This window comes from Xenopus tropicalis, chromosome 9, assembly GCF_000004195.4.
Source record: "Xenopus tropicalis strain Nigerian chromosome 9, UCB_Xtro_10.0, whole genome shotgun sequence".
NCBI classification, from domain to species: domain Eukaryota; kingdom Metazoa; phylum Chordata; class Amphibia; order Anura; family Pipidae; genus Xenopus; species Xenopus tropicalis.
Window position 1 is genome coordinate 9263529 of NC_030685.2, and position 26177 is coordinate 9289705.

General features: G+C 43.4%; 1 protein-coding gene across 2 annotated transcripts in view; it reads left to right on the forward strand.

The window, feature by feature from the left end:
- Positions 1-26177, forward strand: part of LOC101733399 — a 28187-nt gene continuing 2010 nt past the window's right edge. The window contains exons 1-3 of one of the 2 annotated variants that reach the window (XM_031893742.1): positions 1-507; positions 2802-2928; positions 5813-5886. In XM_031893742.1, coding sequence (XP_031749602.1) covers positions 192-507; positions 2802-2928; positions 5813-5886 — 517 coding nt within the window. In that variant the 5' untranslated portion in view covers positions 1-191. Of the gene's footprint in view, positions 508-2801; positions 2929-5812; positions 5887-22455; positions 22986-24660; positions 24788-26177 lie in introns of those variants that run through there. The other variant, XM_004918168.2, reaches the window with a different exon arrangement.

Here is a 26177-nt window from a genome sequence, read left to right on the forward strand (position 1 = left end):
GTTAGAGTTGAACTGAGCCTCCAGGAAATGCTTCTTTCGATAAACAGGGTGGTTCTGGGTGTAAAAGAGCACTGAAAGCAGATGATCTATCACTGGGAATTTCCCAGTTGCTGATAATTAAAACCGATTGTGAAATATCCTAGGAAGGTATAAAGCAGGCAAAGCGAAACTACACAGGAGAAGCAGCTACGATGGATGTGGATCAGCTCAGGGAATATATCCAGTCATTCCGCCTTAACGATTGCCCACTGGGGAACCAGGGCTACACTCGGATCCTCCTTCAGCTCTTTGGGTTCCTGGGGCACGGCAAGTCTTCTCTCATTAACTCCTGTAAATTTGCCCTGCTGGATACGGATTTCAAAAAGCATGCAGAGGCTGCAGCCAATGATGGTGGCCTGACGATGGAAAGGAAGTCCTACCAACTTACAGGGACCATCACAATGGTGGACAATAGAGGGTGCGCCATGATAAACCCCTATGAGATGGCGGAAATCTACGCTCAGCTGTGTAAGTTCCATTGAGATCCTTGTGTGACTGCTCTCTGTACTGGGCTTTGTAGGATGGGCTAATCTATTTTAGACCTAAATATAATTATATAACGTGTACCTGACCTGCTGCTCTTTAATTAGTGTTTAAAGGCTTATACTATATGGGGAGATTTGGTAAGCAAGGCAGAAGGGGGGACGGATGGTTTCCTTTCCTTTACTACAGTAGAAGGTGGTTACATCATGTTCCTCTCCCAATCTCAATGTGGTGGGGGAAGGTATAGGAAGCTAAATTGTAAATGAGAACATATAAATACACTGAGAATTGATTGGGCGGATACAGAGGATCATCATTACCCACAAGAAGCAGTAATGGTGGGAAGAAATATTCTTACCAGTAGAGATAACTTAGTGAAGTGAAGTGGAAGCCTCTCAGGGAAGATAATAGTCTGTGTTTAACTATTACTACTACTTTAGTTTTGTTCTTACCTTGTTCACAAGATCCCTGCTCCATGACTTAACCAAGGTGGCTGGTCACCCAAGGGACCAAAGGTTAGTCACTTGAGTATTGCTCATGTATTATAAGTGATAATGTACCCCCTACTGTAAATGATAAGGATATTAGCAGTCACTGAGGGGTTCTGTGCCCATATAAAGGCACAAGGCTGCAGGCTGAGTTATACAGGGAACTCTGAGTATCACTCATGTATTATAAGGGATAATGTACCCCCTACTGTAAATGATAAGGAATATTAGCAGTCACTGAGGGGTTCTGTGCCCATATAAAGGCACAAGGCTGCAGGCTGAGTTATACAGGGAACTCTGAGTATCACTCATGTATTATAAGGGATAATGTACCCCCTACTGTAAATGATAAGGATATTAGCAGTCACTGAGTGGTTCTGTGCCCATATAAAGGCACAAGGCTGCAGGCTGAGTTATACAGGGAACTCTGAGTATCACTCATGTATTATAAGGGATAATGTACCCCCTACTGTAAATGATAAGGATATTAGCAGTCACTGAGGGGTTCTGTGCCCATATAAAAGCCACAAGCTGCAGGCTGAGTCTATACAGGGAACTCTGAGTATCGCTCATGTATTATAAGGGATAATGTACCCCTACTGTAAATGATAAGGATATTAGCAGTCACTGAGGGGTTCTGTGCCCCCCCATATAAAGGCACAAGGCTGCAGGCTGAGTTATACAGGAACTCTGAGTATCACTCATGTATTATAAGGGATAATGTACCCCTACTGCTAAATGATAAGGATATTAGCAGTCACTGAGGGGTTCTGTGCCCATATAAAGGCCACAAGGCTGCAGGCTGAGTTATACAGGGAAACTCTGAGTATCACTCATGTATTATAAGGGGATAATGTACCCCCTACTGTAAATGATAAGGATATTAGCAGTCACTGAGGGGTTCTGTGCCCATTAAAGGCACAAGGCTGCAGGCTGAGTTATACAGGGAACTCTGAGTATCGCTCATGTATTATAAGGGATAATGTACCCCTACTGTAAATGATAAGGATATTAGCAGTCACTGAGGGGTTCTGTGCCCCCCATATAAAGGCACAAGGCTGCAGGCTGAGTTATACAGGGAACTCTGAGTATCACTCATGTATTATAAGGGATAATGTACCCCTACTGTAAATGATAAGGATATTAGCAGTCACTGAGGGGTTCTGTGCCCCCCATATAAAGGCACAAGGCTGCAGGCTGAGTTATACAGGGAACTCTGAGTATCACTCATGTATTATAAGGGATAATGTACCCCTACTGTAAATGATAAGGATATTAGCAGTCACTGAGGGTTCTGTGCCATATAAAGGCACAAGGCTGCAGGCTGAGTTATACAGGGAACCCTGAGTATCACTCATGTATTATAAGGGATAATGTACCCCCTACTGTAAATGATAAGGATATTAGCAGTCACTGAGGGGTTCTGTGCCCATATAAAGGCACAAGGCTGCAGGCTGAGTTATACAGGGAACTCTGAGTATCACTTGTGTATTAAAAGGGATAATGTACCCCCTACTGTAAATGATAAGGATATTAGAATGAGATGTTGCCTGCTGTGTATATAGGCACAAGGCTACATGGTGCAGAACTCATAGCAAATGTCTAAACCAAAATCTTAAAAAATCAATTTTCCTATTTATGTGCTTAGTGTAATAAAGAGAGGGAAATTACATATTTTGAAAAAATAGCTGTAGTTCTATTGTATTATCATCAACGAAACACATAATATTGTACAAAGACAATGTCCCTGGTTGGCCTCCCAGAATATACCTTTTATTACTATTGTTCCAGGTAACTTTGTCCCACTGGATGAGAGAGTAGAATGGAACCAGAATTACGAGGACATGATGTTTCGGCTGGAGGATGATGATGTGGAGCCAAATTTTGAAGATTTCGTTGTTCCAATATTTGTCTACAGGTGAGAGTGAGGTTCTGGTACTGTTCTTGTACTTCAGACACAGTGGAGGTATCATTTCTCCATAGAGATTACTGATTGACGCAGGGCTAATAAGTGCCTGAAGTTCAAGTTGCACATTTTCAAATGGTAGAGTCTAGTTTTGATTACATTACTCTTGAATGACTTATGGATTGTATCTGTGTGGCACAACACTATGGGGGAGATTTGTGTTCGTATTTTCTACAACTTTTTTGTACCTTTCGTATCTGTGACAATTTTTTTCGTTATTTTGTGTGACTTTTTCGTACTGTGCGTTAAAAATAATGCGACAAAATCATATTGTCGTGCCGAGTAGGAAAGTTTCGGATTCATTCAAGCTTCGTTATCGTGACTTTCCTTGGGCCAGGTTGGAGCTGCAGAGTGCCATTGAGCCCTATGGGAGGCTTTCCTTGGGCCGGGTTGGAGCTGCAGAGTGCCATTGAGCCCTATGGGAGACTTTCCTTGGGCCGGGTTGGAGCTGCAGAGTGCCATTGAGCCCTATGGGAGACTTTTCTTGGGCCGGGTTGGAGCTGCAGAGTGCCATTGAGCCCTATGGGAGACTTCCTTGGGCCAGGTTGGAGCTGCAGAGTGCCATTGAGCCCTATGGGAGGCTTTCCTTGGGCCGGGTTGGAGCTGGCAGAGTGCATTGAGGGCCCCTATGGAGACTTCCTTGGGCCGGGTTGGAGCTGCAGGAGTGCCATTGGCCTATGGGAGACTTTCCTTGGGCGGGGTTGGAGCTGCAGAGTGCCATTGAGCCTCTATGGGAGACTTTCCTTGGGCCGGGTGGAGCTGCAGAGTTGCCATTGAGCCCTATGGGAGACTTTCCTTGGGCCGGGTTGGAGCTGCAGAGTGCCATTGAGCCCTATGGGAGACTTTCCTTGGGCCGGGGTTGGAGCTGCAGAGTGCCATTGAGCCCTATGGGAGACTTTCCTTGGGCCGGGGTTGGAGCTGCAGAGTGCCATTGAGCCCTATGGGAGACTTTCCTTGGGCCGGGTTGAGCTGCAGGGTTGCCATTGAGCCCTATGGGAGACTTTCCTTGGGCCGGGTGGAGCTGCAGAGTGCCATTGAGCCCTATGGAGACTTTCCTTGGGCCAGGTTGGAGCTGCAGAGTGCCATTGAGCCCTATGGGAGACTTTCCTTGGGCCAGGTTGGAGCTGCAGGAGTGCCATTGAGCCCTATGGGAGACTTTTCCTTGGGCCGGGTTGGCAGCTGCAAAGTGCCATTGAGCCCTATGGGAGACTTTCCTTGGGCCGGGTTGGAGCTGCAAAGTGCCATTGAGCCCTATGGGGAGACTTTCCTTGGGCCGGGTTGGAGCTGCAGAGTGCCATTGAGCCCTATGGGAGACTTTCCTTGGGCCGGGTTGGAGCTGCAGAGTGCCATTGAGCCCTATGTGGAGACTTTTCCTTGGCCGGGTTGGAGCTGCAGAGTGCCATTGAGCCCTATGGGAGACTTTCCTTGGGGCCGGGTTGGAGCTGCAGAGTGCCATTGAGCCCTATGGGAGACTTCCTTGGCCGGTTGGAGCTGCGAGTGCCATTGAGCTCTATGGCGACTTTCCTGGACCAGGTTGGAGCTGCAGAGTGCCATTGAGCCCTATGGGAGACTTTCCTTGGGCCGGGTTGGAGCTGCAGAGTGCCATTGAGCCCCATGGGAGACTTTCCTTGGGCCGGGTTGGAGCTGCAGAGTGCCGTTGAGCCCTATGGGAGACTTTCCTTGGGCCGGGTTGGAGCTGCAGAGTGCCATTGAGCCCTATGGGAGACTTTCCTTGGGCCGGGTTAGAGCTGCAGAGTGCCATTGAGCCCTATGGGAGACATTCCTTGGGCCAGGTTGGAGCTGCAGAGTGCCATTGAGCCCTAAAGAAATGATGGAGAAGGACCTGGGGGTACTTGTACATAATAAACTTGGCTGTAGCGAGGTACTGTCCTGCTTTATGAGGGAATGGATTTGCAGGCAATGGGGAGGGGCATTCTTTCTCTTTGCAAAACACAGGTAAGACCCCATCTAGAACATGCAGTGTAGGCTTGGTCTCCAGTGCTCTGACTGGATATTATTGAATTGGAGAGTCCAGAGAAGGGCAACTCAGCTTACAAAAGGTATGGAATGTCTCAGTTATGAACCGATGAGTTATGAAGAAAGACTGGCTAAGCTGGGGCTCTTTATGCTGGAGAAATGGCACCTAAGGGGGTGTATGATAACTATGTATAAATATGTAAGGGGACCAGCAAGGGGAGATGCATTGTGGACCTTGCCCGGTGGGATAAAGAAACCTTTAGTGATCTCAGACTGAGTGTGAGTGTACTGTTGGGCTGCAAATTCATCAATAGTTCATCAACAGCATGGCAGGACTTCGGTGCTGTCTATTTTCCAGTGCCCTGATTGGCTACTGGTTAATTCTAGCCCGGCCCACTTTCGAAAATGCAAACAACTGGACATACAGTTAAGGTCCCCATACACTATAAGATCCGCTCGCTTGGCGATGTCGCCAAGTGAGCGGATCTTTACCCGATATCCCCACCTACGGGTGGGTGATATCGGGTAGCAAGCTGCTTTAAAAAAAAAATAATCAGATTGTTTGGCCCCAGTTGCGGCAAGATTTTCTAACCTGGCCGATTTCAGGCCAGATATCGGTCGGCCAGGCTGCTCTTTTCTGCCCCTACACGGGCCGATTAGCTGCCGAATCGGTCCAAGGGACCCATATCGGCAGCTTCTAACAGGCACTTTCACTTAAACATTTTTTTTTGTCCTGGCTACACATGGCCAGTAAGTGTATAAAATAAATACTGTAGGTTACGAATAATATAAGACAATTATTTCAGGTCCCTATGAAGAATCTCTAATCATTTCCTTCTGTGTTTGTTTCTCCACCCAGTGTCAAGAAAGAAATAACTGCCACGGAAATAGAGGAAATTAAACCTTTTCTTAAAAACTGCAGAGATCTGACGGGTAATAACTATTTATTTTTGGACTCGAGAATTGTTTTTTTAATATAAATTTAAAAACAAAATCTTGAAAATTCACCAAGCTGAAACTTGGTGAGCTTCCATGGAAAGCCAATGGGAGGGGTATATTCAACAATTGAGCTATTTTAGAATGAGATTTTTTTTCAAAGTCGTATTTCTATGGTTATCATGGTGATCATGATAGAGAGTGGGAAGACCTAAAGGGAGCTCCATTAAAGGTGTCAAGTTAGCAATCATTTTCAGCCAAAATGTAAATCTGGTACAGGTATTGGACCCCTTATCGGGAAACCCATTATCCAGAAAGCTCTGAATTACGGAAAGTCCATCTCCCATAGACTCCATTTTAATCAAGTAATTCACATTTTTAAAAATGGTTTCCTTTTCTCTGTAATAATAAAACAGTACCTGTACTTGATCCCAACTAAGATATAATTACCCCTTATTGGGGCAGAACAGCCCTATTGGGTTTATTTCATGGTTAAATGATTCCCTTTTCTCTGTAATAATAAAACAGTACCTGTACTTGATCCCAACTAAGATATAATTACCCCTTATTGGGGGCAGAACAGCACTATTGGGTTTATTTAATGGTTAAATGATTCCCTTTTCTCTGTAATAATAAAACAGTACCTGTACTTGATCCCAACTAAGATATAATTACCCCTTATTGGGGCAGAACAGCCCTATTGGGTTTATTTAATGGTTAAATGATTCCCTTTTCTCTGTAATAATAAAACAGTACCTGTACTTGATCCCAACTAAGATATAATTACCCCTTATTGGGGGCAGAACAGCCCTATTGGGTTTATTTAATGGTTAAATGATTCCCTTTTCTCTGTAATAATAAAACAGTACCTGTACTTGATCCCAACTAAGATATAATTACCCCTTATTGGGGGCAGAACAGCCCTATTGGGTTTATTTAATGGTTAAATGATTCCCTTTTCTCTGTAATAATAAAACAGTACCTGTACTTGATCCCAACTAAGAATGGGTCCCATACCTGTAGGGGTTTTCTGGTTTTGAAGGGTTTTTAGGGTTTCACATTATCTATGAAACCTAGTGAAAATAATCACTCTAATTCACTTTCCTACAGGAATATTTCCCATCATCGTCCTGACCAACAAGACCAGCGGGGATTTTGCCAAGCTGCGCAATATATTTGAAGGCATGGGGGCAGAGGAGATACTGGCAGTGGAGAATTATACAGACGAGGATCACTTTAAGACCCGGGGGAGACACACACTGTTCCTGGAGCTGATCCATAAAGCACTGAAGGATGTGAGCTTTTTGTATGAAAGAGCAGCGGAACCCCAAAAAGGACAGAGCTCAGCGCAAAAAATTCCTTCTGAAATACGTGCACGAGAGGGATAAGAATCAACCCAAGTCAATAATAACAACAGTAACTGCCAGACGGTCACCATGATATACCTGTATCTTCAGTGTTAGGGGAGATTTACTTAAACATTGGGAGGAAATTCTTTACCCTTTTCAACTTTTTTCCCCAGGAAAAAATTGGTTTCCAGTAAAAAATAATTGGATCTATTATCTGGAATGTTTGAGACCAGATAAAAGACATTATCCCCAGTTAAGCTTTTTTTCATTTCCATATGCAGTGATCCTCATTCTCCTGAATGAAAGTTTTGGGGCCCATGGGAGACAAATTATTATGAATAACATTGTCCTAAGGATTTTTGGGCACCAACATGGATTTATGAAACTAAAGTCCCATACACGGCCGATCAACTGCCAATATCAGTCCCTTAGACCAATTCGGCAGCTAATTGCCTGTGTATGGGGCACTACTGACGGGCCTGCCTGCCCGATATCTGGCCTGGAAATCTCAATCGGGCAGGTTAAAAAATCTAGTCGGATCGGGGACCGCATCTGCTCGTTGATGCGGTCCCCGGACCGACTTTTCCTATACCTGTCGTTATAATTCGCCCTGGGGCCAAACGATCGAATTAGCCTGGATTCTCCCGATATCGCCCACCCATAGGTGGGGGATATCGGAAGAAGATCCACTCACTTGGCGACATCGCCAAGCGAGCGGATCTGAAGGTGTATGGGTACCTTTAGTTACCACTGAGTACAAGATATATTTTTTTATGATTACAGAAAATGTTGAAATGGGGCAGATTTATCAAAATTCCCCCACTTTTGATTATTCCTATGGGATTTTTAGAAGCGTATTTATTAACGGGTGAAAGATAGAGTTCCCCATTTAATAAATACGCTTCTGAAAATCCCATTTGAATAAATTGGGTGAATTTTGTTGTATTGAGCTCTAATCTCATGGGCCGATTGTAGCTGCCAATATTGGTCCCTTGGACAGATTCGGCAGCTTATTGGCCCGTGTAGGGGCAGAAACGAGGGGCCTGGCCGACCAATACCTGGCCTGAAATTGGGTAGATATCCATCGGGCAGGTTAGAAAATTCAGTCGGATTGGGGACCACATCGGCTCGTTGATGCGGTCCCCGAACTGACTGCCCCATTGCCTGGGGCCAAACGACCGAATTAGCCTACATGCTCCCTGATATCGCTCACCCGTAGGTGGGGATATTGGGTGAAGATCCGCTCACTTGCCGATTTCGCCAAGCGAGCAAATCTTAACGTGTATGGGGACCTTTAAATAGAAAACATTTCTGAGGTTTTTAGATAATGTATTATTGCATGACCAATCCCATACCTGTATTGTAAACATCTTTTCTCTACTGTGCAAAACTTTTTTTTTTTTCAGTATTTCTATTATTAAAAATAAATGCCCAGTGCAAACAAATTTTTGTTACATTTGAACATACCTGTAATTCTGGAAAACTTGCTGGGATTTTACAGTCTTAATGGTTTTGCTTCCTCCTTGTGGGGACGCTGGAAACACTTAAGTAAATAGTAGGGAAAAAGTCACTTTTTGTTCAAAAAATGGATTTGAGCAGAAAATATCAAAATATTTTGGCCAAACCGTTTTTTTTCATAAATATGAAAATGATTCAAACTTATGGGGAAAAAGCAATTTTTACTCAGTTTTCTGTGAAATGGCCCATTTACTAAACAATTTTGAGATAAGTTTTTTCTAAATTATAGAACATTTCTGTAAAATTCCACAAGTTTTTCGTGGTTTTCAATAAATTTCCCACAAAAAAAAAACGTATTTTGTGCAAAGAATATGAACATTTCAGAATTCGTTAACGTGTTGGTTACACTTTCATCGGGACTATCTTTTCGCCAGGTTTGATCTGTCGAGTGCCACTGAGTCCTATGGAAGGCTTCAAAGTCAGAACTGTTTTTGTGGCGTTTACAAACTTTTCACAGAAAATTTTGTGACGTTCGGAACGCAATTGCGATATTTTAGTACGAACGATAAAAGCATTGTCGAGACATTTTATAACTACAGAAATTACTTCGAATTCATACCATATCGAGTTTCAAAACCAGAAAAAAAAAAACATTTTAGTAAATTTGCCCCTAAAACTGGAAGGTCTGATATTTACTAAGTGCAGAAAACTCAAATGTAAAAATTCACCATTGCAAGTTTCTATAGAAGTCAATGGGGAGTTCTTTGAGTTTTCATTTTTCTAGTTTTCCTTATTAATAAATAAGCAACTATTCGATATGCCAGTTTGTTCGATTTAGAAAAACACAAGTACAGGTACTGTTTTATTATTACAGAGAAAAGGGAATCATTTAACCATGAAATAAACCCAATAGGGCTGTTCTGCCCCAATAAGGGGTAATTATATCTTAGTTGGGGTCAAGTACAGGTACTGTTTTATTATTACAGAGAAAAGGGAATCATTTAACCATGAAATAAACCCAATAGGGCTGTTCTGCCCCCAATAAGGGGTAATTATATCTTAGTTGGGATCAAGTACAGGTACTGTTTTATTATTACAGTACATTACATATACATTACATGCCCTGGGCTCTCAGCACACATCCCCCTTGTCCCTAAGGTGGAAGCAAAAAACAGGAAGGTGCCACTCCTCTCCCAACACTATACCAAAGTCAGGCAGGATGTGGTCACTATACCTTCTAACCAATAGCACACATGTTAATGAACTCACTTAGATACATTCCCTTCTGCCCAGCAACTAAGGGAACTGAACCTGTAGGGATTTAAAGCCATAGGGACCATTTAACCCCATGGGTCCCTACATACAGGTACTGTTTTATTATTACAGAGAAAAGGGAATCATTTAACCATGAAATAAACCCAATAGGACTGTTCTGCCCCCAATAAGGGGTAATTATATCTTAGTTGGGATCAAGTACAGGTACTGTTTTATTATTACAGAGAAAAGGGAATCATTTAACCATGAAATAAACCCAATAGGACTGTTCTGCCCCCAATAAGGGGTAATTATATCTTAGTTGGGATCAAGTACAGGTACTGTTTTATTATTACAGAGAAAAGGGAATCATTTAACCATTAAATAAACCCAATAGGACTGTTCTGCCCCCAATAAGGGGTAATTATATCTTAGTTGGGATCAAGTACAGGTACTGTTTTATTATTACAGAGAAAAGGAATCATTTAACCATGAAATAAACCCAATAGGGCTGTTCTGCCCCCAATAAGGGTAATTATATCTTAGTTGGGATCAAGTACAGGTACTGTTGTATTATTACAGAGAAAAGGGAATCATTTAACCATGAAATAAACCCAATAGGGCTGTTCTGCCCCCAATAAGGGGTAATTATATCTTAGTTGGGATCAAGTACTGGTACTGTTTTATTATTACAGAGAAAAGGGAATCATTTAACCATGAAATAAACCCAATAGGGCTGTTCTGCCCCAATAAGGGGTAATTATATCTTAGTTGGCATCAAGTACAGGTACTGTTTTATTATTACAGAGAAAAGGGAATCATTTAACCATAAGTAAACCCAATAGGGCTGTTCTGCCCCCAATAAGGGGTAATTATACTGAATCTTAGTTGGGATCAAGTACATGTAACACCTATTTCAGCTCAATAGCGCCTTCCCGGACTAGTACCAGTAGAACATGGGTTACACTGTACTCTCTTACCCAGAATGGGCCTTCGCTAAGTGGAAGAGGAAGGTGAGGGTGTTGTGCAACTACACCTCTCTTGCTGCTATGGCAGAAAAATGAAAACAGAGGGCCGCCAGAGGTTCTTGCAAATAACAAAGTAATAAGTATTTATTGAACATCCACAGGGTTTACTCACAATACAGCTTCAGAGGCCATTGGTACATGCAACACATACCGAGTGTATATTCAGACTAACACTCTCCTGCGGGCAGACTGGCAGGAATCTCCCTTCACCTCTGCGGACACACCCTTTAGTGGATCCCTCAGGAATTCTCTATCCTGATTCCCTATTCACTTGGATCCCTACACTACAGGCAATGTGGCCTGGGAGAACTATCTCCAGAAAAACTGCAAATCCTATGCAGGAGCTCATGCTGCTCATTCTAGCTCAACCCTAACTGCCTTACACTCCTAGAGTGTACTATAAAGGGAGCTACACCTGCCACTATCTAATGCCTCATTCACGGGGCCCTGTTCCCTGACTTCACTGGGCCTGGGCCCATGCCCTGGGCTCTCAGCACACATCCACCTTGTCCCTAAGGTGGAAGCAAAAAACAGGAAGGTGCCACTCCTCTCCCAACACTATACCAAAGTCAGGCAGGATGTGGTCACTATACCTTCTAACCAATAGCACACATGTTAATGAACTCACTTAGATACATTCCCTTCTGCCCAGCAACTAAGGGAACTGAACCTGTAGGGATTTAAAGCCATAGGGACCATTTAACCCCATGGGTCCCTACATACAGGTACTGTTTTATTATTACAGAGAAAAGGGAATCATTTAACCATGAAATAACCCCAATAGGGCTGTTCTGCCCCAATAAGGGGTAATTATATCTTAGTTGGGATCAAGTACAGGTACTGTTTTATTATTACAGAGAAAAGGGAATCATTTAACCATTAAATAAACCTAATAGGGCTGTTCTGCCCCAATAAGGGGTAATTATATCTTAGTTGGGATCAAGTACAGGTACTGTTTTATTATTACAGAGAAAAGGGAATCATTTAACCATGAAATAAACCCAATAGGGCTGTTCTGCCCCAATAAGGGGTAATTATATCTTAGTTGGGATCAAGTACAGGTACTGTTTTATTATTACAGAGAAAAGGGAATCATTTAACCATGAAATAAACCCAATAGGGCTGTTCTGCCCCAATAAGGGGTAATTATATCTTAGTTGGGATCAAGTACAGGTACTGTTTTATTATTACAGAGAAAAAGGAAGTAATTTTTCAAATAGAATTATTTGCTTATAATGGAGTGTATGGGAGATGGCCTTTCTGTAATTCTGAACTTTCTGGATAATATGTTTCCAAATAATGGATATCTGTATAAGGAAAAGTATCTCTTACTCTCTATTTTCCTGGATTGCTATCTGACATTCAGAACACGTAGATTGCACCAAATAAACCATGAATGATGATCGGCCAACCCAGTTTTCATTTCTGGCCATTCACTTAAAGTGGGACATTTACTGCCAGGACAGTAAATGGGAACAAGTTTTATAAACTTGCTGGCACGACAACTTTATGTCACAGGTTGTTGAGGAGCCAACCAGGAACCATGCTATACTAGATCTAGTGATCTCTAATGACCCAGAACGTATAGCAAATGTGCAAGTGGTTGAACCCTGGTAATTAGTGACCATCATGTTATTTCATTTGATGTTTGGTGCAGAAACAAATTTACACGGGGGCAACAAAGACACTGAATTTAGGAAGGCAAAGACTAACCCCAAAAAGTTTTTAAGTATATTAATAGTAAAAAGATGCAGGTTGAGGGTGTGGCCCATTGAGTTATAGTAACAATATAGTTACAGCGGATACAGGAAAGGCAGATGTGCTTAACCAGTTCTTTTCTTCTGTGTATACAGTAAGGGGGAGCCAGAGGGCCAAGTCCCACCTAAGAGCTGCACTGTTGCCTCAGCTCCAACTATACAGTGGTTGGCACAGGATATTGGTGCTTAAAGGGTTACACACGATAAATGTAAACAAGGCACCAGGGCCAGATGGAATACCCCCTCGGGTACTGAGAGAGCTAGGGGCAGAATTGCAGTGGCCCTTGTTTCTGATATTCTCAGACTCGCTTTCATCAGGTATGGTACCTAGGGATTGGGGGAAGGTGAATGTCATTCCTATATTTATACAGGGAGTAAGATCTCAGCCTGGCAATTATAGGCCTGTAAGTCTGACATCCGTGGTGGGCAAGTTATTTGAAGGCTTGTTAAGGGATCACATACAAAATTATGTAGTGGAGAATGGCATTATGGGTAGGAGTCAGCATGGCTTTATGAAGGACAGGTCATGTCAGACCAATTGAATTGCTTTTTATGATGAGGTAAGTAAGAAGCTGGACAGTGGGGATGCAGTAGATATAATCTATTTGGATTTTGCCAAAGCATTTGATACCGTTCCCCACAAACGACTGCTTTCTAAGCTAAGGTCTATTGGTCTTAGTGAAGTCGTTTGCGCATGGATAGAAAACTGGCTACAGGATCGGGTACAGAGGGGGGTTGTTAATGGCACATTCTCTACTTGGAGTAAGGTTCTCAGTGGGGTCCCTCAGGGTTCTGTACTGGGGCCACTTTTGTTTAATTTGTTCATAAATGACTTAGGGGAGGGTATTATGAGTAATGTATCAGTGTTTGCAGATGACACAAAACTCTGCAGACCAGTCAATTCTATCCAGGATGTGACATCCCTGCAGCAGGATCTTGGCCAACTGGCAATCTGGGCAGCTAAGTGGCAGATGAGATTTAATGTGGATAAATGTAAGGTCATGCACCTGGGATGTAAAAATATGCAGCCACTTATACCCTTAATGGGACTGCACTAGGCAAATCCATAATGGAGAAGGAGCTTGGAGTCCTTGTAGATAATAAACTTGGCTGTAGCAAGCAATGCCAGGCAGCAGCTGCAAGGGCAAACAGGGTTCTGAGCTGTATTAAAAGGGGTATAGATTCACGGGAGGAGGGGGTTATTCTTCCCCTTTACAGAGCGCTGGTAAGGCCCCATCTAGAATATGCTGTTCAGGTCTGGTCTCCAGTGCTCAAACGGGACATTATTGAGTTAGAGAGGGTCCAGAGAAGGGCAACTAAGCTGGTAAAGGGTATGGGAAGTCTCAGTTATGGGGAAAGACTGGCCCAGTTGGGTCTGTTTACACTGGAGAAGAGGCGCTTAAGGGGTGACATGATAACTATGTATAAATATATAAGGGGATCATATAATAACCTTTCTAATGCTTTATTTACCAGTAGGTCCTTCCAATGGACACGAGGGAACCCACTCCGTTTAGAAGAAGGGAGGTTCCATTTAAATATTCGGAAAGGATTTGTTACAGTGAGAGCTGTGAGGTTCTGGAATTCCCTCCCCGAATCAGTCGTGCTGGCTGATACATTATATAGCTTTAAGAAGGGGCTGGATGGATTCTTAGCAAGTGAGGGAATACAGGGGTAGGGGAGATAGCTCTCAGTACAAGTGAGGGAATACAGGGGTATGGGGGATAGCTCTCAGTACAAGTGAGGGAATACAGGGGTAGGGGAGATAGCTCTCAGTACAAGTGAGGGAATACAGGGGTATGGGAGATAGCTCTCAGTACAAGTGAGGGAATACAGGGGTAGGGGGGATAGCTCTCAGTACAAGTGAGGGAATACAGGGGTAGGGGGGATAGCTCTCAGTACAAGTGAGGGAATACAGGGGTAGGGGAGATAGCTCTCAGTACAAGTGAGGGAATACAGGGGTAGGGGGGATAGCTCTCAGTACAAGTGAGGGAATACAGGGGTATGGGAGATAGCTCTCAGTACAAGTGAGGTAATACAGGGGTAGGGGAGATAGCTCTCAGTACAAGTGAGGGAATACAGGGGTATGGGAGATAGCTCTCAGTACAAGTGAGGGAATACAGGGGTAGGGGAGATAGCTCTCAGTACAAGTGAGGGGATCAGGGGTAGGGGGGATAGCTCTCAGTACAAGTGAGGGAATACAGGGGTAGGGGGGATAGCTCTCAGTACAAGTGAGGGAATACAGGGGTAGGGGGATAGCTCTCAGTACAAGTGAGGGAATACAGGGGTATGGGGGATAGCTCTCAGTACAAGTGAGGGAATACAGGGGTATGGGAGATAGCTCTCAGTACAAGTGAGGTAATACAGGGGTAGGGGAGATAGCTCTCAGTACAAGTGAGGGAATACAGGGGTATGGGAGATAGCTCTCAGTACAAGTGAGGGAATACAGGGGTAGGGGAGATAGCTCTCAGTACAAGTGAGGGAATACAGGGGTAGGGGGGATAGCTCTCAGTACAAGTGAGGGAATACAGGGGTTGGGGAGATAGCTCTCAGTACAAGTGAGGGAATACAGGGGTAGGGGGGATAGCTCTCAGTACAAGTGAGGGAATACAGGGGTATGGGAGATAGCTCTCAGTACAAGTGAGGGAATACAGGGGTAGGGGAGATAGCTCTCAGTACAAGTGAGGGAATACAGGGGTATGGGAGATAGCTCTCAGTACAAGTGAGGGAATACAGGGTTATGGGAGATAGCTCTTAGTACAAGTTGATCCAGGGACTGGTCCGATTGCCATCTTGGAGTCAGGAAGGAATTTTTTCCCCTCTGCGGCAAATTAGAGAGGCTACAGATGGGTTTTTTGCCTTCCTCTGGATCAACTAGTAGTTAGGCAGGTTATATATAGGCATTATGGTTGAACTTGATGGATGTATGTCTTTTTTCAACCCAACTTACTATGTAATATTGGCCAGATCTCAATTGGGAAGGTTGGATTTTTCCGTCGGATAGGGGGCCACATCACCTTATTGAAGAGTTCCTCGATCGGACGGCACCTATGCCGGCGTATTTATGCCCGTAAATGGGCTTATCGGGAGAAGATCTGATTGCTTGGCGAACTCACCAGTGTATGGCCACCTTAAGTCTACTCCATACTGTTATAGGGCAATGGCCTGTGGGAGGGCTTAAGGCAAATCTCACTCCCTCCTGGCAACAAAATGCCCCTAATTTCCTTATTATTGCAGTCAATGTGAAACTGTCTGTTCACATGATTGTGTGGTTAGAGACTTCTGTATTTTTCTGCAGTTATAGACAATGCACTGTTTCACGTTGAACGCAATACTAGGGAATTTTGTGCATTTGTCTCCCTCAGGGGAGTGTGATATACTGGCAAAACACTCAGGGTGATTCATGGCAGTCGTAGTCACTATAGACCTACAGATAATGTCACACAACAGATACTACATTCTATCTGGCAGACTTCTACTAAATGATATCAATTGTTATATGGTCTCAGTGCCAACTAAAGAAATAGGTAAATAGGTAATTAACAACCTCACTCAGGTTCCAAACAAAGTTCTATTATTGGAATATATCACTCTGGGTGAGGCCACAGGGGAACTGGCAATAAACAATAAAAAACCTGCCCCAGATCGACTTCCTTCTTATGACTTGACAAATTATGTTACTAAATGGCTTTACTTATGGCAAGTGTTTAAGTGCATTGTTTTGGATGAATAAATGTATTGAGTTGTTATATTCAGCCCCAAATACCGTATGTGTTGGAGTTAACCCTAAACAAACCACACTCACTGCACATAGGGCAGCCATATTTGTATAGATCTGTATAAATATGTATTTGAGATTTTATAAAGGGAACATTGAACATTATTTACCCCACTGGAAGTGCAGGTTAAAGGAACAGTAACACCAAAAAATGAAAGAGCTTTAAAGTAATAAAAATATAATGCACTGTTGCCCTGCACTGGTAAAACTGGTGTGTTTGCTACAGTAACACTACTATAATTTATATAATAAGCTGCTGTGTAGCCACGAGGGCAGCCATTCAAGCTGGAAATAAGGAGAAAAGGCACAGGTTACATAGCAGATAACAGATAAGCTCTGTAGAATACAATAGTGTTTTATCTGTTATCTGCTATGTGCCTGTGCCTTTTCTCCTTTGAATGGCTGCCCCCATGGCTACATAGCAGCTTATTTATATAAATTATAGCAGACTTTCTGAAGTAAACACACAACTTTTACCAGTGCAGGGCAGCAGCACATTATAGTTTAGTTACTTTTATACACTTTCATTTTTTGGTGTGACTGTTCCTTTAATAGAGTCCGGAAATAGAGGGGGAAACAATACCATTTTGTGCAAAAAATGCTCCTAACGAGCACTATGCCCCCAGCAACAGGAGGGGCTCCCAGTGTGGGCGGCCATGTTGTGTCACTAACATGCAAATGGTACTTAGTGCCCCAGTTTGTCCAAACCTCTCAGGAAAATGTAATGCTTGTTCTTTTCCATTCCATTTGCTCTGAGTGATTACGGCTCTGTTTCACCCTAAGCAGACACTGAAGGAGAGCTAAATAGGTGCCGATAAACCAGTGCCATGAATACTCTATTTTCCCATATTGCTGTTACATGGCCTTCAAGCACACACCTAAATCATGTAGATACACCTAACATGCCCTCTGCCACCATGGCAAAATATATATATATTTTAAAATAACAAAATGAATGTTATGATTCAATGATATATGAGGCCCTGTATGTTCTCTTGCGTGTGTGTGGGGGGTTCCTCAGGGTTAGTCAGCTGCCAATAAAATTGACTCGTGCAACAAGCACCTCACTGTGTAGGGCAACAATGCTGCACAGAACAAATATTATAGGAGAAATGACACTGTCGCCTATTGACACATATACACTCAAGCAACACATGTTTTGGAAATTCATGCTCATTTAAGGCTGGCACTTTGAAACCAGGGCTGACAAATGGTGGCCTCTCAGAATTTCAACGCGAACCCCAGTTTTGAAGTTTGCGAGGAAACCGCTCACATTATATGGCGGGCAGTTCAGTGGGCGGGCACCCCGGGCAGGGGCTTCAGTGAGTGGGTGAATGTGCGCATCAGTGAGCGCTGATTGGGCGGGCGCTCGCCTCTGTGGGCGGGTCAGTGGAAGGCCAGATGTGCGCTCCGGTTGGCTGTATGTGGAAGTGGAATTGGTGCTTTGGTGGGTAGTAGGGCAGGTTAGGGGTAGCAGTAACAGCGACACTGTGGCAGACATGAGAGAGAAGGCACAAACAGAATGCCCGGAACAAATGGAATGTAGGGAGAGAGATGAAAATACAAAAAATGAAAGAATAAGTAACGTGAAGAGAAAGTAGCGGGAAAATGATGGCGCAGTGGGGGTGTGTTGAATAATGGGAAGTGGGATAATTGCGTTAAAAAAGGGCAATAAATGGAGAGAGAATTGTGTAGGAGTAGGATAGGTACATAGTGGGGCTAGCACAGAAGGAGAAACTTGGAAAAGAAGCAGAGGAGCATGGGCGTCCACAGAAGGGGGCAAGAGGGGGCACTTGCCCCCCCCCTGGAAAAGTAGCAAAAAAAACAAAAACCTTACTCCGTTTCTGCAGTCCCCTCAAGCCCGTTTTTGCTGTGCTCCGATTGGATCTTTCTTCTTGTGGATTCTCCAATCAGAGCACAGCTTCCTTGACAGACAGTAAAATTGACCAATCAGAGCACACATGCACACAGGGATCGGGAGATTTTGCAAACTGGAAACAGAAATAAAGACTGAAAAGAAGAATCTGCCCCTGTAACTTTACCTAAGAACCAACTCTCAACTTTTGCTGCAGTTTTCATCCCACAGGCACTATACCCAGGTACTATACCCAGGTACTATACACAGGTACTATACACAGGTACTATACCCAGGTACTATACACAGGTACTATATACACAGGCACTATACACAGGTACTATACCCAGGTACTATACCCAGGTACTATACCCAGGCACTATACACAGGTACTATACCCAGGTACTATACCCAGGTACTATACCCAGGCACTATACACAGGTACTATACACAGGCACTATACACAGGCACTATACCCAGGCACTATACCCAGGTACTATACACAGGTACTATACACAGGCACTATACACAGGCACTATACACAGGTACTATACACAGGCACTATACACAGGCACTATACACAGGCACTATACACAGGTACTATACACAGGGACTATACCCAGGTACTATACCCAGGCACTATACACAGGTACTATACACAGGCACTATACCCAGGCACTATACCCAGGCACTATACCCAGGCACTATACCCAGGTACTATACCCAGGCACTATACCCAGGTACTATACCCAGGCACTATACCCAGGTACTATACCCAGGCACTATACCCAGGCACTATACCCAGGCACTATACCCAGGCACTATACACAGGTACTATACACAGGTACTATACACAGGCACTATACCCAGGCACTATACACAGGTACTATACACAGGTACTATACCCAGGTACTATACACAGGTACTATACACAGGCACTATACAGTTCTAAAGAATCACTAGCTGACATTAAATTGTTTTTTGCCTGACCTGACATCTATAATAATTTATAATCTATCCCCTACCCTAACACATGGAGGGTAAGTTAACTCTTTCCCTCTGAAAAAGCTCATTGTGTGTTTATATATGTGTTGTTGTTTTTTGCACTTACTATTTTTTTTTTTTTTTTGTCATTGTTTTGTTCATTTATAGTAAGTTACAGTGGGGCCAATGTTGTGTATCAGTGCCAGTGTTATAGTGCCAGGGCCTGAATATCTGCCATCAGTACCCACTGCTTCTCACTGTATATAATGTGCTGGGTTTGTAAATACGGACTGCGTCTCACTGTATATAATGGGGAGTCAGTACCCACTGCCTTTCTTGCTATAAAACTAACATAAACACATCTAAAGGGGAGGTTCCCTTTAAGTTAACCTTTAGTATGTTATAAAATGGCCTATTCCTAGCAACTTTGCAATTGGTCTTCCTAATTAATTTTTTTGAATAATTTGCCTTTCTCTTCTGCCTCTATACAGATTTCAAATGGGGGCCAAAAAATATTGCTCTGTGAGGCTACAATTTTATTATTATTATAATTTTGTATTACTTATTTTTCCAAGTAGGCCCCTTAACTATTCATATTCCCATCTCTTGTTTAAATCACTACCTGGTTGCTAGGGTAAATAAGACCCTAGCAACCAGATAGCTGCTGAAATACCAAATGGAGAGCTGCTGAACAAAAAGCTAAATAACTGAAAAACCATTAAAAATAAAAGTGAATTCGAATGCGAACTACCCCTTTAAGCGAACTGATCACAAACACAAATGTTTGCAGATCCCCTAACAGAAGTGCACGTATGCATACTTTTACTACTAATACTAAACATTTTAGGGTAAAAAAAAAAGCACCCCCACCCGCACTTTTGTACAGTATCCCTGGGAGTCAGTGGGAACGGCAAGAGGTAGTTGGGAGGTTAACTTTTTACGTCAGCAGCGAATCCACTAAGTGTCACATTAGCTGTAGGTCAGTCTGTGTATGGGCCATATTTAGCCTCCCCTAGTATCATCCTGCAAAAAAAAATAAATATATATATATTTATCTGTTGCAGGATGATGCTAGCTTACTTGCCCCCCTTTGGAAAATTTTCTGCGGACGCCCATGCAGAGGAGTGTGGGGGGTGTAATGAAAATCACTGAGCTACTTTCTGAGCAACGTTATCTTTCAGCTTCATAGCAATTTCCCCAGTCACTGAGGGGTTGTGTTTCCCTAGGGATTATTTCAGGCAAAATCTCTGCAGGAAAGTGGAAAGGATTAAACCATACCTCCGACCATTTTAAAAACAGAAAGCGGGACAAAATTAATGCAGTAGGGTGAATTTTTTTGACCACACCCACTAAATACCACTCCCATTTGACTAAATTTGGCAGGTTATGTAAAGTTAACCCTTCTGGGGGTTTTGGGGTCCTGTTTTATGTGTTATTACTGTACTTCTTGAGGTTTCGCATGGTCCTGTTTCAGCAATGAGTCCGAAGCACTTCTCAACAGGACATGCATATCCAATAGTTCTACCCTCACCTACAGCACTACTCCTCTTGTAAAGCACCTACTGTATCCTGAATGATGCAGCATGTCCTAAGCCAGGGGGCCATGTTAACTGCTGGAAGAGAAGCCACCAACAGTACCAGCTTGGCATTTTAATTTAGAGGCATGCCAGCCTAGGATTGTAGGGTAGCTACTGGGGTCACGAGAGAGGTGGGAAAGCTGACCATACACACCGATCGATATTATTGTATGAAACGAGGATTTGTACGATATTCGGTGCATGTATGGTGGATTGATGAGGCCACTGATAGAGCACAAGCCTTGGATGTTGGTCATCTTGTTGATTGAGCGGGATAAAAGATTTTGATCGGGCGCCGTTGAAGGCCCCCAAGCAAAGGCACGTATTTAGGGCTGAATCGTCAGATAGGGGTAGAATTCCCATTGCTTCTAACTCTATATCTGTCGATTCATCTCTGGAAGGCACAGACGATCTTTCCTGTGATCTGTGGTTGTAATTGTAACGTGTATGGCCACCTTAACAAAATGAGTCCCATAGCCATACACCAGTCAGTTCTTATCCTGGACTATAGATTTGCTTTTGAGTGTGAATGTTTGGGTGTACTTGGTGTATTAAATCTGTATATATCACCGTGTGCCATATTTACAGGTGCCGGATTCCATTGTGCTATCCTAGTGCTACACCAGCAGTAATGTAACCCAATGGGTGCAACAGCCACAGAGACTGCATAGCGGCAGCAAAGTTATCCCATTGTGTATAGGAGTTTTACTCCAAAATTTGCCACCTATTGTGTATAAAACCCATTTTGTAAAGTCCCTCAACTTTTTTTTTATGTATTTTCCCATGAATGTTTCATAAGGTGAACTTTGTCTGGGAGCTTGTTATAAGTGTACAGTGAGTTTTATGGATGACAATAAAACAGGCGGGGAGGTGTAGCACAGTGTTTGGTGCTTCGGTTATTATAAAAGCAACCTTTTCTGGGAAATGGAAAGAATCTTGAATCATGAAACTGAAGGTACAAGTCTGTGGCAAAAGACAGTTACTCACAGGCATTCAGCAAAGAGATTTGGCAACAACCTGGGTAAAGGTCCCCATACACGGGCCGATAGTAGCTGCCAATATCAGTCCCTTGGACAGATTCGGCAGCTAATCGGCCTGTGTATGGGCACTACCGACGGGCCTGTCCGACCGGTATCTGGCCTGAAATCGTCCAGATCTCGATCGGGCAGGTTAGAAAATCTAGTCGGATCGGGGACCGCATCGGCTCATTGATGCGGTCCCCGGACCGACTTTGCCTATACCCGTCATACCCTGGATTCTCCCGAGATCGCCCACCCGTAGGTGGGGGATATCGGGAGAAGATCTGCTCACTTGGCGATGTCTGCCAGTGCATGGGGACCTTAACTTCTTCTCAGACAGGGATTTCTACCTCTTAAATAAGATTATATTTCCTACCTACAATCATTACAGAAGGTCTAATGCCAAGCAGGCACCTTCCCTTCAGCAGTGCAACGGGATCGAGTGTTAGCTGCTGGAACTCGGCATTCATGGGGTTAAGCTAACAAAACAAAAGCGGTTTCCCTACTTTCACTTTCACTTGCTTCATTGAGTTAGAGTTGAACTGAGCCTCCGGGGTATGTTTCTTTCGATAAACAGGGCGGTTTTGGGTGTAACGGAGCACTGAAAGCAGATGATCTATCACTGGCAATTTCCCAGTTGCTGATAATTAAAACCGATTGTGAAATGTCTTAGGAAGGTATAAAGCAGGCAAAGCGAAACTACACAGGAGAAGCAGCTACGATGGACGTGGATAAGCTCAGGGAGTATATACAGTCATTCTGCCTTAACGATTGCCCACTGGGGAACCAGGGCTACACTCGGATCCTCCTTCAGCTCTTTGGGTTCCTGGGGCACGGCAAGTCTTCTCTCATTAACTCCTGTAAATTTGCCCTGTTGGGTAAGGGGTTCAAAAAGCATGCAGAGGCTGCGGCCAATGATGGTGGCCTGACGATGGAAAGGAAGTCCTACCAACTTACAGGGAACATCACAATGGTGGACAATAGAGGGTGCGCCATGATAAACCCCTATGAGATGGCGGAAATCTACGCTCAGCTGTGTAAGTTCCATTGAGATCCTTGTGTGACTGCTCTCTGTACTGGGCTTTGTAGGATGGGCTAATCTATTTTAGACCTAAATATAATTATATAACGTGTACCTGACCTGCTGCTTTTTAATTAGTGTTTAAAGGCTTATACTATATGGGGATATTTGGTAAGCAAGGCAGAAGGGGGGACGGATGGTTTCCTTTCCTTTACTACAGTGGAAGGTGGTTACATCATGTTCCTCTCTCAATCTCAATGTGGTGGGGGAAGGTATAGGAAGCTAAACTGTAAATGAGAACATATAAATACACTGAGAATTGATTGGGCGGATACAGAGTATCATCATTACCCACAAGAAGCAGTAATGGTGGGAAGAAATATTCTTACCAGTAGAGATAACTTAGTGAAGTGAAAGCCTCTCAGGGAAGATAATAATATTTGTTCTTACCATGTTCACAAGATCCCTGCTCCATGAACTCATGTATTATAAGGGATAATGTACCCCCTACTGTAAATGATAAGGATATTAGCATTCACTGAGGGGTTCTGTGCCCATATAAAGGCACAAGGCTGCAGGCTGAGTTATACAGGGAACTCTGAGTATCGCTCATGTATTATAGGGATAATGTACCCCCTACTGTAAATGATAAGGATATTAGCAGTCACTGAGGGGTTCTGTGCCCATATAAAGGCACAAGGCTGCAGGCTGAGTTATACAGGGAACTCTGAGTATCACTCATGTATTATAAGGGATAATGTACCCCCTACTGTAAATGATAAGGATATTAGCAGTCACTGAGGGGTTCTGTGCCCATATAAAGGCACAAGGCTGCAGGCTGAGTTATACAGGGAACTCTGAGTATCACTCATGTATTATAAGGGATAATGTACCCCCTACTGTAAATGATAAGGATATTAGCAGTCACTGAGGGGTTCTGTGCCCATATAAAGGCACAAGGCTGCAGGCTGAGTTATACAGGGAACTCTGAGTATCACTCATGTATTATAAGGGATAATGTACCCCCTACTGTAAATGATAAGGATATTAGCAGTCACTGAGGGGTTCTGTGCCCATATAAAGGCACAAGGCTGCAGGCTGAGTTATACAGGGAACTCTGAGTATCACTCATGTATTATAAGGGATAATGTACCCCCTACTGTAAATGATAAGGATATTAGCAGTCACTGAGGGGTTCTGTGCGCATATAAAGGCACAAGGCTGCAGGCTGAGTTATACAGGGAACTCTGAGTATCACTCATGTATTATAAGGGATAATGTACCCCCTACTGTAAATGATAAGGATATTAGCAGTCACTGAGGGGTTCTGTGCGCATATAAAGGCACAAGGCTGCAGGCTGAGTTATACAGGGAACTCTGAGTATCACTTGTGTATTAAAATGGATAATGTACCCCTTACTGTAAACAATAAGGATATTAGAATGAGATGTTGCCTGCTGTGTATATAGGCACAAGGCTACATGGTGCAGGACTCATAGCAAATGTCTAACCATCTAAAAGAATCAATTTTCCTATTAATGTGCTTAGTGTAATAAAAAGAGGGAAATTACATATTTTGAAAAAATTGCTGTAGTTCTATTGTATTATCATCAACGAAACACATAATATTGTACAAAGACAATGTCCCTGTTTGACCTCCCAGAATATACCTTATATCACTATTGTTCCAGGTAACTTTGTCCCACTGGATGAGAGAGTAGAATGGAACCAGAATTACGAGGACATGATGTTTCGGCTGGAGGATGATGATGTGAATCCAAATTTTGCAGATTTCGTTGTTCCAATATTTGTCTACAGGTGAGAGGGAAGTTCTGGTACTGTTCTTGTACTTCAGATGCACATTACAGAGTGACGACACAGTGGAGGTATCATTTCTCCATAGAGATTACTGATTGCCGCAGGGCTAATAAGTGCATGAAGTTCAAGTTTCACATTTTCAAATGGCAGAGTTTAGTTTTAATTACATTACTCTTGAATGACTTATGGATTGTATCTGTGTGGCACAACACTATGTAGGTAATTCATTCCATCCAGGATTTGGCACCTTGCGGCAGAATCTTGACCGACTGGCAATCTGGGCGGCTAAGTGGCAGATGAGATTCAATGTCGATAAATGAAAGGTCATGCACCTGGGATGTAACAATATGCTGCCACTTATACCCTTAATGGGATTCAGTTAGACATATCCATGATGGAGAAGGACCTGGGGGTACTTGTACATAATAAACTTGGGTGTAACGAGGTCCTGCCCTGCTTTATGAGGGTATGGATTTGCAGGCAATGGGGAGGGGCATTCTTTCTCTTTGCAAAACACAGGTAAGACCCCATCTAGAATATGCAGTGTAGGCTTGGTCCCCAGTGTTCCGACTGGATATTATTAGAGAGTCCAGAGAAGGGCAACTAAGCTTACAAAGGGTATGGAATGAAGTGATGAAGACAGGTAAGGTCGCATCTAGAATATCCAGTGTAGGCTTGGTCCCCAGTGCTCCAACTGGATATTATTAGAGAGTCCAGAGAAGGGCAACTAAGCTTACAAAGGGTATGGAATGAAGTGATGAAGACAGGTAAGGTCGCATCTAGAATATGCAGTGTAGGCTTGGTCCCCAGTGTTCCAACTGGATATTATTGAATTAGAGAGTCCAGAGAAGGGCAACTCAGCTTACAAAGGGTATGGAATGAAGTGATGAATTATTAAGAAAGACTGGCTAAGCTGGGGCAATTTATGCTGGAGAAATGGCACCTAAGGGGGTGTATGATAACTATGTACAAATATGTAAGGGGACCAGCAAGGGGAGATGCATTGTGGACCTTGCCCGGTGGGATAAAGAAACCTTTAGTGATCTCAGACTGAGTGTGAGTGTACTGTTGGGCTGCAAATTCATGAATAACTCATCAACAGTATGGTAGGGCTTCGGTGCTGTCAATTTTCCAGTGGCCTGATTGGCTATTTGTTAATTCTAGCCCAGCCCACTTTCAAAAATGCAAACAGCTGGACATACAGTAACAGGCACTTTCACTTCAACATTTTCTTTTTGTCCTGGCTACACATGGCCAGTAAGTGTATTACATAAATACTGTAGGTCAGGGATCCCCAACCACCGGGCCGGGTTGTACTGAATCGGCTGTAGGTTACGAATAACATAACACAATTATTTCAGGTCCCTATGAAGAATCTCTAATCATTTCC